General features: G+C 37.6%; 1 protein-coding gene across 1 annotated transcript in view; it reads right to left on the bottom strand.

Annotated features, from left to right (window-relative positions):
• Positions 1–17,003: 17,003 nt before the first annotated feature.
• The window catches only part of LOC105989097 (olfactory receptor 5V1-like), a gene marked incomplete at its 3' end in the record, with an annotated part of 7,103 nt that continues 6,361 nt past the window's right edge, over positions 17,004–17,745 (bottom strand). The window contains exon 2 of the mRNA XM_013020912.1: positions 17,004–17,022. Within this exon, the coding sequence (XP_012876366.1) occupies positions 17,004–17,022 (19 nt within the window). The remainder of the gene's footprint in view (positions 17,023–17,745) is intronic.

Raw genomic sequence — 17,745 nt, 5'->3', positions numbered from 1 at the left:
CTCCTTCTCCTTTTTTCTTCTTTCTTCTTCTACACTTGTACTGGGGCTTGAATCCAGGGCCTTGTGCTCTTGCTTGACTTTACTTTCTCTTTTTTTAATTGCCCAAGGCTGGCTCCACTTCCAGTGTTGGGCTGGGTAACTGGAGGTAAGAGTGTCGTGGACTTTTCTGCCTGTGCTGCCTTTGAACCCTAATCTTCAGATCTGAAGCTTCTAGGCAGCTAGGATTACTTATTGATAAAAAAATGAGAAAAAATATACCTATGCTACATATTTTATAGCAGCAATATAGAGGTCAGAGGAACTGGTGAGTGTAAAAGCACTTTGAATTACTATATATGAAAGTGCTTGAATAGACACAAGACAGTATTATTTCAGTATGTTTATTTGTTTCATAAAGGATACCAGGTGCCAGGCACCAGGAGTCCCCCTGCTGCCTGCAGATGATAGTAGTAATGATGCTGGCAGTGGGGCCAAGAGTGAACTACCATCAAGGTTGCTTTAACTTCCTGTTCTATTTTAATGCAACTTTGTTGTTGTCTCCCAAGTGGGGATAATATTGTTTTGGTGATTCAGTAGCAGTTTCTGATTTTTTGCCAACTTTTTTTCATGTCAGCAGCTGAGAAGTCTCCTGCAGGATGTATTGTGTATCCTAGACATTGAAGGGGAATCGCTGTCTTTCCATTATAGCGAAGTTGAAACCAGAAGCTGGATTTTTCACACTCTACATCCATTTCAGGATTGTTTTCTTCTCAGTGGCTTTGGGCGTAGTTGATGCCCTTGTCAAGCCATGCATACTCTCTTTTCCTTCACGCTCTCATTTTCAGATACCCAACATGGAATTCCTGTCAAAAGTCTTTTTAGATGCTTCTCCAAAACTCTGAGGACTTCCTGAATTATAGAATTCACCAGGCCTATGTTGTAGTGAAGATGCCAGTCTGTCTGCCGTAAGCAGGATTTATTTTAGGGCATCTCTCAAGCTTTTTGTTTTATTCTACTCAGAGTCAAGAGAACTCCCCTTGGGGACAGTGAAATATACCCTGGCATATTTCTCCTGAGCACATGTTTATATTTCAGCATGAAAGAGCCCCCTTAGCTTGCTAAGAATTTATGTAGCAAAGGTTGCAATTTCTCAAGTCCCTTGTAAAATCATTATGGTTGATATGACCTCTGGGATAATGCACATCTTAAAGTGCTGCAGAATATCAGCTTTCATGTTTCTTCATCAGTATAGACCTCTACTTATTGATGTAATTATGGGTGTGTATGCCTACATACCTTCTTAGATTTTCTCTCTTAGATAATAGGATTTATAGCCTTTAAAAAGACATAGTGCCTATGAATGTGGCATTTTACTTACCCAGTAGAAATTCTTTTTGCTGTTCATAGCTATTATTTAATTAGTGATTAGGATAGTTGTTTTTGATTTTCTTAACATAACACTTAAAATTTTAAACATTCTGAAAGAAAGTCTTTATAGAATACATTAAATATGTCTTTGTGAGTGTATGGGGAAGCACAGAAATGGAGAGGCAAAGGGTGAACAAATGCAGCACTGGACACTATGTTGAAAACCAACTATACAGCTTGTGGGTATAATGGGGAAAAGACTGGGAGAGAGTGAGGGAAGGGGTGACATTGTTCAAAAAGAAATGTACCCTTTATCTTATGTAACTGTAACCCCTCTGGACATTGGCTTTATAAAAACAATAAAAATTTAAAAAAGAATACATTAAACACTTTTCAACTTTTTAAGTCAAAGATATTAAATGTAATTTGTTGTTTTGGGTCACTCAGGGTCATGCAGTACTTGATTATATCTATTCCCAAATTGGAGTCAGCAGAGAGGCTATTGATTGCATAGTTTTGTACTCACAACAGTTCTTTGTGATCATGTGTATTTTTATTTTTTTTCTTCCAGGAATACTCTGAGCCTTTACCATGTTAAAGTTTAAACTTTTCTTAAATAGAATAGACCAGAGAATTCTCTTTTGGTTATATTAGTTATGGTTCCTTTTGAGAGTCTTTTGAACTAAGCCCCTAAAACCATCCCTTTACCTCATAAAAATTACCTAACAATTTAGCAAATTTTTAAACCAGACTATTTCTGGAAGTGAAAGGTAACTTTGTTAATAGTTACACTGGGACAATATCTGTGAATTTTGACTTTCTGAAACAAACCAGGATCATTAAGGCTGCCATAAAATTTAAAAATAAGCTATGAAACCATGGAAGCATTTATTGGCTGGTAACTGTAAAGCTCAGAGGTTCAGATGGCTTCTGGTATAGTTTCATCAAGGATAGAGCTTCATTTACATAGCTTCATTGGTAAGGTTTACCCCTGGGTTGGTTTGGGTTATGATATAAAATACTTCTAGTGTTTTCAGGTTACATCTTACCATGTGAGGTTTGCATATTTTGTTATCAGAAAAAAGAGCATCTTTCCTTTAGAATTCTCAGTAGAAATCCTGAACTGAGCTGATTGGACGCTTCAAAAATTCCAAGTACTTGTTGATTTGGATGTGTTACACTATTAGTGTAGGGAAAAAGGTGGGATTATTATATTACTGTGGTTGTCAGTAAATCTCTCTGGAAATTAGTGTGTCTTAATTCTATCTAGGTGGAATGGCTTGTTATAACATTGGAAGCTAGATAGAATGGATATAGTAGTCATTTATATTGCCCAATAGACACCCCTTGTTTGTTTCCTCAACTCTGTAGGGATCTTGGTGACAGCCATTCAAGTTGATTAGAATTCCCTGTAAAATAAAGCAATAATGCTGAAAATGCCCTTCAATAATGAGTGTGCGTGACTACTGGATTATAACTCTGTTTTGACAATCAGACCTTTTTTTCCCTCTAATTCTCTCTTGTGTTCTAGGTAGATGAAGCCAAATAACTGAGCTTTAGATGGTAATATTAAGATGGATTTGACCAATAAATTACTGAGAAAATAATAAGAAATACTTCTACTAACTATATTGCAAATAATGTATATTCATTATTTAACAAATAGAAAAGAGAGAAACTGAAGGTAATAAAGAGCATTTGTAATTCTTTTTTTTTTAATTTAATTTTTTTGAAAGGTAATGAATAAATTTCTTTCTTTCTTTTTTTGGGTCCGGTCGTGGGGCCTGAACTCTGGGCCTGGGTGCTGTCCCTCAGCTCTTCAGCTCAAGGCTAACGCCCTACCACTTGAGCCACAGTGCCACTTCCGGCTTTTTTTCTTTTTGCTTATGTGGTGCTGAGGAATCGAACCCAGGGCCTCATGCATGCAAGGCAAGTGCTCTACCACTGACCCACCTTCCCAGCCCGCATTTGTAATTCTTTTGCTCTGACTTTAAAATCAGATTAAAATTTGACCTTCTGAAATGAAAATTGCTTGTTTTTATATAAGCATTTATGTATGGAAGTCCAAAGTCTATTCTGTTTTTGAAAATCAGAAAAAATGGCATTTATTCTGTGTTGTACTTGACATTTTTTCCTCAACAAATGTTGCTCAAATTATGTGATTTAATAATTTATATTCCTGTCTAACACTTTATCTATGTTTTTCCCTCTGTGAAATACAGGCTAGAAAATAATAAGTTTTTCAAAAGGTGAAAACATTTTTCATAGGCATAAGTTATTTTCTAGTTACAAAACTTATATTTATTCAGTATATCTCAAAAAATTATTTTTAAAAATTACTCTTTTCTTATATATATAATTTTATTGTAAAAATACTTTACAGAGGGGTTACAGTTACATGAGTAAGGTAATGAGTACATTTCTTATTGAAAAATCACTCTTTAAAGGCACACATTTCTTTATCATTACCCTTAGAACCCTATAATGAATTCAATACAAATTACTTTTTAAGGGACTTATCTTTGAGTCTTTAGTATATAGGCTAAGAGAAACTTCTTTACCCTCTGAATTTTTTAACTAAGTTGGTGAAATAAACAGACAGTAGGCAGATTAACAGGAGAAAGGATTTACAGATTTATTATGTGGCATCACATGAAAGAAAAGTAAATATTCCAAAACCTAGTGTAGGTCAGCATGTCTTTTTATGTCTTCTTCTATGAAGAAGGCCTACCCTATTCATAGATGGAACAAGAAGAGGAAGACAGGAGATAATTTAGGGGAGAATAAATGATTTTGGGGGAAGATGAATGGCCTGCAGAAGAGTAGATAATTAATAGTCCATGACAAAGGTTGTCTGGGTATGACTGACCTCCAGTCTTTTCTTATGTAGTGTGAGCTAATAATCTTCCTTAGTTGATTAGATTGCCTGGGAGAAGATTCAGGACAAATGAGTTCTTTTTTGGACACTCTTAGACAGATAAGGGAAATTCAGAGAAATTCCTTCCCTGAATTTGCTGTTTCCTAAGCATGCTCAGTTTGAAGTCCAAGATGACATATTTTGGGGTGGTATTTCCTGAATTCCTTCACAGGAATATGGTAGAAATTGCATGTTTGTACATTTGGGATTCCAGGCATGGTGCTTGCAGAAGGAAGGATGTGGCTGAGGGAGCCTGTGGACTTCGTGATAAGAACACACAGCACCAGTCCCATCTGGATCCTAACTCTATACCTTCATCTTCTTTATCTGCAAAATGAGGATTTTTGTGATATAAACTTCAAAGTTAAATATGTCATGACATATAAAGCTGTGGTCATAAGGTAGGGATTAGGAAGACATCTTGAGGCTCCTCTGGTCCCAATCTCCTACCAATCACAATGCTGTCCTGGACTATTCTGATAAATGGATTTTCAAATTCTTCTTAAAAAACCCTAAGGACCCACCTGTCTCAAAAGGCAGCCTGTATATATTATTAGTTTGAGTCTTAATGATAACACATACCTTGTTTATGCTTTACAAGAGGCTTTCATATCTACTATTTTAGCTCACTTGTAGCATAAATCATTAAGGAATTTTAAATCATTCTAGGAATTTTTTCTTACATTCAATCCAAATATGCATTTTAATAACTTGAATTTATTGCTTAGAACTAGAGGCAGCATTGTTATCTTGACAGTGTTTTAGATTGCATCCAACAACTATTTATTGTGTGACTCCGATACATTAGGCACATATCCTGGGCAATAGAGATATAGCATTGAAAACAGTCTTGTTTTTCCTGTTTTGGAAATTTTTGTACAGTATGGATTTCTGTGCAGTATGCCTTTACGTCAGGTCCAGCCCACTGCCTTTTCTTGCAAATAAAGTTTTTTTCCGTGCACAGGCATTACTATTCTTTTTTTGTTTGCTATGATGCAACAATGAGAAGTACAAGTTGTCATATCCAAAACGAGCTTTACAACGTCGGTGCGGGGGGGGGGGGGGGGGGGGGGGGGGGGGGGGGGGGGGGGAGGGAGAGGGTTGGGGGGGGAGGGGGGAGGCTGGGAAGGGATGGGAAGGGTAAACAAAGGAGGAGGCTGAAATGCTTGGTAAGAAATGTACGCATTATCCTGCCCATGCAATTGTAACCCCTCTGTGCAGTATGTTCACAAATAAAATAAAATTTAAATAAAAAAAAAACAAAAACAAAAGAATTGTTGCAAAAGACTGTATAATCTTGTAATGCCTGTTTTAGGCATTTGTTGATCCCTAGTTGGGGAATGTTTCTGTGGTGTTAAGTTGCTATGAATGAGATTAATAGGGAGGACCTAATTTAGATGGGGTAATAAGTGAGGTCTTTGAGAAGAAGTCACAGACAAGCTGCACATTGGACAAAGAAAGATCAGAAATAATGTGAGGATTCAAGAAGCCAAAAGGCAGAAGGATAATTTGCATGACAACTTGCAGAAGGAAAATGTTATGCTGTATTTGGAAATTTAAAGGAAGGCCAATGTGGCTGGAACTTAATGAGGAGTGAAGTGTATGGTTTTAAGGTCATCTAGGAGAGTAACTAAAGGCCAAGCTATTCATCTCTTTCTGAAAATATTACCAAATATTTTAAGTAGTTTTGATTTTTAAAACAACATGATGGAGATGGAGAAAGGTAGTTGCTTGTGGTGAGCCACTTGCTTTATGATGTATATCAGGAGGACAGGGATCAAGAATGACTTCCAGCCGTTTAGTGTAGCCAGTGAGGTGAATGGCGTTTCCATTTATGAGATGGTTAGAGGAACAGCAAACTTAAACTATGATAATGATTAAAGTTTGGAGATGTTGAGTTTGGAATGCCAGCGAGAAATCTAACAAGACATCTGAAGCATGCAGGAAAGATATGAGCACTAAGTATAATTTGAAATCACTAGCATTTATAGTTTGTTGAAATTGTGTTGGTGAGTAACATTGACTAGGATGAAGGATGTCAGGAGAAAGGTAGTTGATGCAAGACCTTAGGCCTCAGATGCTCGTAGTTCAGGTGGAAGTGAAGGGGGAAGTCTCCAAGGAAACTGAGGAACTTCCGTGAACAGCGATCCCTGTTGCAAGGGGAGAGTGTTTCAGGGAGCCTGGTTTCATTTGCCCCATGCTGCTGTACCCATCAGACTGTTGACTAGAGCAGGAACAGCTACAGGACTGGTGTGAGCATGCACTAGATTAGAGTAGCCTGGGAGACACTTGAGTAGAAGTGAGGTAAATAAACAATGTTCACATTTGGCCATGAAGGATAGAAAAAAGAAGGTTCCAGATACACAGCAGAGGAGATTCAGACAAATGTTTTAAGATTCCTGAGGGGTGATGGTAGAAAAAAATGGGATAGTGAAGACAGAAGAGATGAAGTATGCTAGGTGATAAATCTGAGAATACCAGATGAAAGACAGTCCTGAGCTCATGAAGCAGGTCTTGTTTTCCATGGTGTGGGGGAGAGCACGTCTTATGTAACAGGAAGTAGTGAGGTCAAGATGCAGGTAGGTTTGCCCATATGCTGGCAGTAAGCCACCATGGGTGGCTTCTGGGTTCTTTGTGAAATATGAAGCAAGTTCATTTGCTGAAAGTGGGAAGGATAGCTGGAAGGGAATAAGAAGTTGTTAGTTGTTGCTGTTACTCTGAGAAAGTGTTCATCAGTGGAGGCTGATGTCTAAAACTTTGTTAACTACTCTCTGGCTTTGTGGTAATTACTGAGGGTGAGACATACCTGGAAGATGATAATTTGGTCACACATGATAGTGTGGTAAAATACAATTGTAACAACCTATAGAAATGATCCCTGAAAGTATAGTCTTAATTTCACTGTATTTAATGTTGGTATAATTTGTGGAGGGGAAGGGCAAAAACAAATCGTTTAAATAGGGATACAGGTGGAGCCATTGCAACAATGAGATGTACAAGTTGTTATGCAGAAAAATGAACTTTACAACTTTGGCAGGGAGTGGGGGGAGAGGTGGAGGGGGTGGGAGGGGGGGGGGGAGATGGAAAGGGATGGGAAGGGGAAACAAAGGAGGAGGCAACAATGCTTGATAAGAAATGTACTCATTACCTTGCCCATGTAATTGTAACCCCTCTATACAGTATTTTCACAATTTAAAAAAAAGATACATTGTAAAGAGTTCTTTAAATCTTCTATGAGGTGAATTGATAGAAAATAGAAAGAAGAAGCAAAGGGGTGGGGTCGGGGACAGGCTCACACCTATAATCCTAGCTACTCTGGGAGGCTGAGATTTGAGGAATATAGTATGGGGCCATACTGGGCAGGAAGTTTGTGAGACTCTTATCTCCAATAAACTACCCCCCGAAAGCTGGAAGTGGAACTGTGGCTCAAGTAATAGAGCACTAGCCTTGAGCATAAGAAACACAGGGACAGCTCCTAGGCCCTAAGTTCAGGCCTCAAGACTGGTATGAAAAATAAAAAGAAAAGTAAGTTGACCTCTGAGGTTAGAGGACCCTATTCACACAGGTTTAAGAGAATAGACACCTGCAATAGACACAGACTTGAGTCTCCTGATAGCCAGATTTCAATTAAGGTAAGAAGGTGATGGTAAGGGTAAACAAAGGAGGAGGCAACCGTGCTTGATAAGAAATGTACTCATTACCTTGCTCATGTAATTGTAACCCCTCTGTATGGTATTTTCACAATTAAAAAATTAAAAAAAAAGAAGGTGAAGTCAAGGAAGTTAAACTGACTGTTAAGAAATATGCTGAGGAGTTTAGTGGTCTTCTAAGTTTTCAAAAGTTGCAGTTGAAGGATGTAGGAACATGGGGGTGAATGGTCACTGGTCAAGCAGAGAGCCTATTTTGAGCAGCTAGGGTGATACATTTGTGGCTGTCTATACCATTAGTGGTCCTTCCTTGTATCATGTCTTTGTATGATTTAATTTGGTCCCAGTTGGCATATTACTTTAGCCAGTCTAACACTCAGCCTCTACCTTCTTAAAAGCCTGTAAGCACTTTGGAGATATCTGGTTACTCACCTGGAGAGATTACATGGAGAGATTATTTGGACCATCGGCCATGCAGAGAGGGAGAACTAAGGACTATGTAGGAAGAGAGGTGGAGGGTGGGGAGAAGCTCAGTTATCTTTGGCTGAGCCTAGTCCCAGGATACCTACCAGCTGATTCCAGGTACTTCCTGAGTATAAGATTATAAGGACTACCTAGCTACGTTTAGCCAGAAGATAGAGAAGAGTGAGAGAGAAAAAGAAGAAGAGGACAGACGGAGAGGAAGCTTAGTTTTAGCCTCTGAGTTATGTCATAGTTTGTGAACCTCACTGCAAGTGAGATGTCTACATTTACAAGGTAAGCAAGGAAGCAGCAGATGTTGGATTGGATTTGTTGTTGCCCTAAAAGAGTGTCACTAGGGCCTAGCAAGATTGACCCATACCCTGGATGAAAGGCTCCCCATTTTTGCACCCAGGTAGCTATAATGAAGAGGTGAACACAATACTGCTATCTGTTCCTCCAGCAATATTTCCCTTCTGACTAATCAGTTTGATTTCCTTTAGTCCTCTCTCTCATATCTGATTTAAAAACTCAAATATTCTTGTCACGTTCCCAGGGTATATTCTAGTTTGTTGATGACCTTCTTAAATGTGTCACCCAGACTGAACTCATCAATGCTTGAGAGGATGCTAGCTGGACATAATAGAACCATTATATTTTCATTTTTTATAATAAATGATAAAAGTCACAGCTTTATTTTCTGTAAATCTTGAAACAATGTGAAATGTTGTGTCATCATAAAATCTCACGTGTCTAAGTTTTTTCTGCAATTCTGGGTTACAGAGAAGTTAGTCAAAATTATAAAATGAAAAAATTCAGATGTTTTATTAAATATAACAGTACATAGTATACACTCTAAAATAACTAATGCCTTCTTTGCCATTATATTTTCTTGTTTTAGACATTATTCTTTTTTTTGCCAGTCCTGGGGCTTGAACTCAGAGCCTGGGCACTGTGCCTGAGCTTCTTTTGTTCAAGGCTAGTGCTCTACCACTTGAGCCACAGTGCCACTTCTTGCTTTTTCTGTATATGTGGTAGTGAGAAATCGAACCCAGGGCTTCATGCATGTTAGGCAAGCACTCTACCACTGAGTCACCTTCCCAGCCCAGACATTATTCTTTTAAAATGTAATTTTAGATTGCTTTGTCTTTTGGGAGAAGCTCTAATACTGTTGACTCATATTTAGTTCGAAAGTAAATAAAACCCTTCTGTCTCTTATAAAGTGCAAAAAACTATTAGGTCCAGTTCTGTTCAAAAGTTGTTTGGTCATTTTTTTTGAATTTAGGAACGAAGAATAAAATAGAATATGCTGCTTTATATACATTAAGGGATAAAGAATAAGATAGAATAAGCTATGTTTTTGTGTTAATCTATTATTGTCTTTTTGTTACTTACCCTGTAGGCCTTGTATTATTTTAAAGTCTGGTAACTATGTGGTCTTTTTTCTTTATATCACTGATAAAAAGTATGGTAAGGGAGGTATCGGAGACAATCGATCTTTTGGAATCTCCATCAAGGTTGACGTCAGTCAGTGAAAAAAGAAACTCTGAGACAGTAGTTCCTTGCCTAGAAATACAGTCCTCATATCCATCATACCTCTCTTTAGTAAAAGCTTAATGTGGAGATGTTACATGAATGTGAAGTAGAAGTAGCATGGGCATCACATGATAGGATCTGATGTTTGCCCTTGAGCTAGTTTATTTAGAATAACCAAAAAAGTTTAGCCTAAATATTTTTGAAGAGAGTTGTATTTGTTTTCCTCAGTTGTATGTGTCTATTTTTTTTTTTTTACTAAATGTAAAAAGAAAAAAGTACAACCTTCATTGGAGCTTCTTATCTCTCTTGGCAGATGATCGTTAGGTTATAGTGAGTTTAAATAGGATGCTCAGAAGCAGTGAAGAACTTTGATCCATCTGTCACATTAGTCCTTGATTCTATGGAAAGACATCATTTTAGGACCAGCCTGGATCACAGTATTTTTTAAAGGCTGCATTATATAAAATGGCTTTGAGAATGATCATAATAATCTGCTCTGAACAATAAGTTCCATTCCCAAATAACAGGAGACAGTGTGGTCTTGTAGCATTTTTGTCTTTTAACAGTACCAAATAACTCAATACAGTTTTGAGAAGAGCTTCATGCCCTCTTGTCAAAGTTAATTGAAAGATAAGCATCTTTCTCTATGTTGTTTGCAAAGCAGGTGAAGCCAGTGGCTAATTACTCTCAAAAAGAAAGCAAAATAATTCCCACCAGCAATTAAATATACAATATCAAATATATTGCTTTTTTGCTTGATTCCAAAGGGAAACAATTCATTACTAATTCAATCTGGGAATATAAGAGGACATAGTTTTTAAAAAATAAAAACTGAGGAAGAGATCTGTTTTTTTTTCTACTCTTAAAATAATTTCAGATCAAAGTTTGGGTTTGTAACTACTGTGCCCAAGTGCTGTTTATCAGTTCTAGTTTGATGTGTATATGTGTTTTTTTTAAAACTGTACAGTATTTCTTATTACTTTTTGAAAGTTACCAGAATATAAATAATGGTGCATTGAGTTAGCCTGCAGTTAAAATGAATTCATACACTTGCTGTTTGAAGTCTTTTAAGAAGCAATTTATGTGAAATATGGTGTATGAACTGGGACATATGTATCCACACTCCACATTTCCCACAATCCCAAATAAATTGGTTATTTCAGAGGATTTCTTTTCAGTGTTTATTTTTCTGTATGTACATCTGTATTTTGAGCATTAATAAGGCAGTACTCTTTATTCGTGCATCTCTTTCTAAACATAGGTAAAGGCAGTAAAAGCATTTTAGACTGGCTGTAACTTTTCAATGAATATGTAAGGATTTGAAGATATTCAGTCATTTGTCAAAAAGAGAAGTTTACATACATGCATATTATCTTATGTCATAGAACCTTTATTATGATTGATTACTTCTGAGCTATATACTATGCAGATGTTTTATTCATAAGTTATTTCTGCTAAAATGCCATGGGTTCCTATTTCATTTTGCTCAGCTGAATATGCTATGATTTTGTTTTTGTTAAATTTATCCTTATGTAGGCAATATTATTTCTGAGATGACGATGCATGCTGTAGGCCTAGAACACAGCTGTTTGTAAAAATCTAATGATTGTTGACTGCAGTTAAATTCCCATGAGTTGATAGTATTGGTAGCAAAGATTCATTTTGCAAGAAAATTCTAACTTTGATGTATACAACAAGATTACTGTTATACTATGTCCCTAATTTTATGTTACACTATGTCCCGAATTTTCCTCTAACAATAGAGATACTGGTAGAGAAGGCAAAGGGAAAAAAAATGACAAATGAGTAGTCAGAGTCACAAGGGGAACAAGGATGTGGAGCAAACTTACCTGGCTAGTAAACTTCTTCGTAGTCTGTAGTAACTAAAACAATTACCTGGGGATACCAACATAATATTAGTTCATCACTCTTCCTATTTTATTAGCTTTGTTCTTCTTTTGGGGTGTACTAAGGAAGCTTTTGGCTTTTCTTTCTACTCATGTAAGAAAAGCAACAGAATGTCAAAAATTATGGAAGAGGATGTAACATTTAAACATTTAAGGATTTAAAACTGCAGATTGTTAAAAATTATAGGTTGTATCTGCTGGTAACATCTTTTTTTGGGATTACTTTTCAGAAGGAAATATGAATGCATTCTTTTTCTTTCCCCTATTTTAATCTTGTTGCCCTGAATTTTGGAAGAAATAAAAACATCATTTTGTACTTTGTGTGTGTGTGTGTGTGTGTGTGTGTGTGTGTGTGTGTGTGTAACAAGATTACCATCTGATCTAGTTAGCAATTTAAGCTAAGTTTTTTTGCTCCTCTTCTCACCTGTCACCCTTTTGCTTTCTATATGAGATTTATGTTCCTCATTCTAGACATAAAAGGGAAGCTGAAGGTCAACAGTGGTTGTACTAACTTGATTGTAGCTCTGAATGAAGAAGAATGTGATAAACCATTGCCTATGTATGTTAATTGTTTTGCAAGCCTGGGAAACATAGTAAATAGCAAACAACGCATATAAAACATACATATAAACAAACAAGTCCTTTTTGTTGTTTATTTCTGAGCTGGGCTTATATGCTTCCTTCATTTCTTCTTTTGGAGCTTGTTTCCTTTTGTCTTTTGGCTGGGCCAGTCAGTAAGCCTCTTAGATGCACCAGAACATTATATTGGATAAAGGTTGCCAATTGTAGCTGTTTAACTGTTGGTGCTTACCTGACTGGACAAAGCTGTGGTGAAGTTTGTTTTGCCTTATATTTTGCTCATATTTTTTATATTTTATATTTGCTCATTTTTCCCCCCTGTCTTTTCTTTTGGATGCCTCTTTCTAGGCATTTCTCCATATGCATTTACCCTTACTGTGTTGGGCCATTAAAAGAGCAGACAGCCGGGCGCTGGTGGCTCATGCCTTTAATCCTAGCCACTAGGAGGCTGAGTCTGAGGATCACAGTTCAAAGCCAGCCCGAGCAGGGAAATCTGTGGGACTCTTATCTCTAATAAACAACACAGAAAACCAGAAGTGGTGCTGTGGCTCAAGTGGTAGAGCGCTAGCCTTGAGCTGAAGAGCTGAGGGACAGTGCCCAGGCCCAGAGTTTAAGCCCCATGACTGACAAAAAAAAAAAGAGAGCAGACAATGTTTTTCCCCCAATAATGTATTAAAAGTGATTCTGCTACCCATGAACATCTTGGGAAATGGATGTTTAGAATAGCCATTCTTCAACAAACAGATTACTAGATTCTTTTTTCTGTATTGTTCAGAGAGAGACATGCTTCCTAAATATGATCTAACTCACCAGTTTTTGTTTTTGGCATAGTTAAGTAGACATTTGAGTCTTTCTTGCTGTATGTAAATGCTGATCTACCGTTTATTAATGTTATGATCAAGGGCAACTTCCATAATCTTTTTGTGTGACAGGTTCCTTACCTGAATCTCTTCCTTCCATGAAGGTTATAGGGAGTATGTGCATTTGTGTGTGAGATATCTGGAGTGGTTGCAGGCACACAGTAGGCCTTCTGTACATGATAGGTGTTATCACATAACATTGGCAATGAATCAGTTCCAATCAATCCAGTGGATTGCTAGTGGTTTTCTTACTGTCTTTATATTTCAGAACTTTTATTTTGGAGAGGCAAAGCCTATATTTTATTTATTATCTTTTGCAGTTTTAAAATCATCTTTATGTAGTTGCACAAAGGAGTTGCCATTTAACAAAGCAGATGATGAATACAATGCATCTTAATCAATGTTATTTCAGAACTTTTAGAGTGATATCTATCTTGGGTCAGTTGATAGTTCACTATCATACTGACTCAAGACAGATGTTATCTCCAGACTTTAGGCTCCATATTTAGATTAAGAGTGCATTAAGGACAGAAAACCAGATTCTGAAATATTTGAATTTGCTTTATGAAGTATTTTTATTTTATGATGGGGAAGTCCAAGACATGGACACAAGAGGATTTTCTTTGTTGTGTATTTTTTTGTTGATGTTTTTAATGTACTATGTGATTTTTTTTATGTATGTTCTTCCCCGTATAGTTTATACCCTGTTGTTACTGTATTTGATTTTGATACTCTGGTATTGCATATACATTTATTTGAATTAGGGAAGGGAAGGGAAGAGAAGGAGAACAACAAAATGGTGAGACAAAGGACAAAGGGGAACCAATGCAACAGCGATATACACAAGATAGTATGTTAGAAATGATCTGTACAACTTGCAAGGGGATGCTGGGGGGGGGAGGGAAAGTAGGAGAAAAACAAAGGAAGAGGTAGCAAGTCTTACAAGAAATGTACTTATTACTTACTTATGTAACTGTAACCCCTCATACATTACCTTGACAATAAAAAGTAAATAAGAGAAGGGGAATGAAATAGTAGCAGTTATCATGTATTAGATGTCAATTATATTACAGAAATAACTGTGTAGAATTGTATGATTAAGAAGTTCATTGGAACATTACTCATGTAAACAACAAAATGTAATAATCTATGTGTAACATATTTACCCTTCCTCTAGTTGTAGTTTTCTTAGAATGTGAAGCTGGTATGGCAAGTTGCTATGGAAAAGAGGGTATGAGGATACAGAACTTATTGAAATGTGGTGTTTACATGTAGACTTTTATGTTATCTTGGAGTTTTAGCATTTAGTAGAGAAGGAAACAGGAGCTCATCCCCAACAAAACTGCTATTTCCTCATAGTGTGTAGTACCCAAGAGACTTTACATCTGCTACTAATCAGCCAAGGAGAACAGAAGGCCAGTAGAGAGGGAAAACCAAGTGTACTAATGGCTAAGGGAGTGGAATTAGTGATGCTTGACTCTCTTCCCTAGGTAGTCTTTCTTGATGACAAATGGCTAACTGGTCTTTGAACTAACCCAGATAAAGAATAAGTAATATTTTGCTTAGAGAAGCCTCTGAAGTTACCTACTAAAAAAGCAAAATAAAGAACAGAGGAAAGGAAATAGAAATTCATAAAGGAAAGGATAGAAGAAAAGCTTGATTTTGTCATAGCTCTGTGGGATTCCATTAGGTTCTCTTAATCATGATAGCTTGAGAGTGTAGAATGGAGAAAAGAAAAATAGATAAAAATACAACATCCTGAATCATGAACCCAATTACACTTATGTGGCTGTTACAGTAAAGGAAAAATAATTAGTTTTGTTTCTTAGAGCTCAAGCATTTTTATAAAATTTTTTGTTGTCTGAGTTGCCTGAACACTTTGAATAACAGACCTTTGTGAGAGGTTGAAGCAATTACTGTGTAAATGTAAGGTAATGTAGAGTAATTTTATTCCATGTTCCAGAGTGTTCTGAGACTGATACATAGTATTTAATATGTGTTCTACTGCTGTAATTTGTGGTGGTGGCATATTGTTTACATCTTTTAATATTTAGGTCAGTGAATTCCAACATGAAGATTTCATGATTTAAGTGCTTTGCTCAGGTTGACTTCAATTTTTGACAGATTGTACAATTCACAAACATTATGTTTTGAGCAAAAAATATTGTTGTGCTGCAGTCCTTTGTAATAAAGAGAATTGGTTGTATCTATCATTACTATAATGATAATGAAAGTACTGTATTTGTTCCCATTGAACTTGAATCTAATATTGTTCATTTACTATTCAATACTTCCAGGATTCTAAACCTCATATAATTCTCTTGATTTACAACTTGGTATGTATTTTTATTGGGGTATTTGCCCCCCCCCCGCAATCTTGTATGTACTATGCTGTATGTTATGTCTGATTCAGCTTTATTGGGCATCTGTGTAAACATACTTGTCAGTTCAGAGGGACAATGTACAAATGGCCAGTAGGGATTATGGAAGGTTGGGTCCTGCTTTTGTGGCATGTCTGATTGTCTCATGAAACCTATGCAATGGGAAAGGAGGGAACAGCCTGGCTTGTTGTAGGGACTTTTGCTAAATACAGAATTTGTGACAGGGTCACACACTCCAACGCTTCTGTATGTGCAGTGGCTGTAGGGAGAAAGTAGCCAGCATAGGACAGACACATGGGGGTCTTGAGAGAAAATGATCTCTTTCTGTCTATCTGTTTCTGCCTGTGTCTGTCTCTGTTTCCATAACCATCTCAGTCCCCACCTCTCCCTCCCTCCCCCCTTGCCAACAGCTGTTATTCAACTCCAGCTTCTAATTACCACAAAAGAATGCAGGCATAGAAGGGTTGGGTCCTATTTTTTAGGGAAAAAAACATAGAGAAAAGTTTTAGGTGATAATCTAATTTGTAGGTTTTGGTCAATAATTAAAAACATTTAAAAGACCTCAGAAGATTATGCATGTGTGTATCTGTCAGCTTATAGCCTCTGGTCTACATTGATTGTATACACTGGTCAGTCACAGACAATATTTATTGCCCACATCTGCTGCTCATCTCTTTTTGAAGACTGCACATGCATCTTCAGGCTTTTTTTTTCTTTCCAGTCTCTCCTTTTCACTCCTGGAGCCCATGGAAGAGAATTTAGATAGTGTACAAGCTCTCAGTATAATTTATGTGTTGAAACACTGGTGGAGACTTGGTTCTTTTAAGCCAAAAAGCTGAGCAGTGCAAAATCTGAAGAGACAATCAGAACTCATTTAAACAAAATGTCCAGAAGGAGCAGAGCTGGGATAAGCAAGTAGAGAAACCGAGTGAGATTGGATTAGCCAGGAAGGACGTTGCAAAAGCACAAGTGAAGGCAATCTGACATCAGTGCTCAGCAGCAATGTTGGTAGAAAGATGGGAAGTCATTTCTCTACCTGGGGATAGAGATTAAATATAGGTTAACTGGTCAAATTTGAATTTCAGATAAATAAGATTTTTCTTTTGGTGTAAGTATGGGCAAAATATTGCATTAGACATGCTATGCAAAGACATTAGTCATTGTTTATCTAAAATTCAAAATGAAAGTGGCCTCCTGTGTTTGTACTTGTGAGCCAGGTCAAAATCCAGAGTCTAAGCCAAACTGTCCACTAGCAATAAGCCAGAATACAGAGAAAAAAAATGTAATACATTCTTTAATAGTGTTTGGCCTGGCTGGCTGGTAAGGAAGTATTGTCATGAAGTAGCTGAACATTAAAAATAAATATAAAACATAAATATATATACTATACATTTATATTTTATGAGAAGTATTCACATGAAGAGGAGAGGACCAGGCTAAATGTATGCATAGCAAATGTGGATGTGCATAAAAAATACAGTTCAGGGAGTCCAGGAAGATGGCGGAGGAGAAGCTGGAATCTGAACAAGCTCTCGCATAGAAAGCAGTTTTAGAGTTCCAGTGAACAGTCCTAAGCCAGAGAATCACACCAAGTGTGCCATCACAGGACAGAGAGACAAGAGAGGGAAGCCAAGGCAAAAAGACACATCTGAGCGCTCGCCAGCAGCCGCCGCGGCGGCGGCGGCAGGGTCGCGGCAGAGAACGCAGCCGGGGCCATACCTGAGCGCTCACACAGAGAGTCCAGGACGAAGGAGCCAGACGCAGCGGGCAAGCGGATTCTACTCAACACCAGAAAGAACCAACAAGGAGCGGACATCTTCATCCTGCAGCTTGCAGACCAGAGACGACTCAGGATCCAAGACTGGGCGTGAGTAGAAGCCCGACGTCCTCACTCCTTCTCAGGGAGCAGAGGAGGGAAGGCCACCCCTCCCCCCCCAGCACCGGTGATCTCCATCTTGGATACCGACAAAGCTCGGAGGAGCTGCCAGCTCCAAACCAGGCCTTGGAATAAAACGAATCATTTAGCAGGTCACAAGAACTTAACGGCGAAGTGACCTGCCAGACTCGGCTCCATCCAGGGAAAAGTCACCCAGCTCAGGCACCAGCCATTGG

The sequence above is a fragment of the Dipodomys ordii genome, unplaced genomic scaffold, assembly GCF_000151885.1.
Source record: "Dipodomys ordii isolate 6190 unplaced genomic scaffold, Dord_2.0 Scaffold3, whole genome shotgun sequence".
Lineage (NCBI taxonomy): Eukaryota > Metazoa > Chordata > Mammalia > Rodentia > Heteromyidae > Dipodomys > Dipodomys ordii.
The sequence above is the reverse complement of the archived record's forward strand: the minus strand, read 5'-3'. Positions and strand labels throughout refer to the sequence as shown.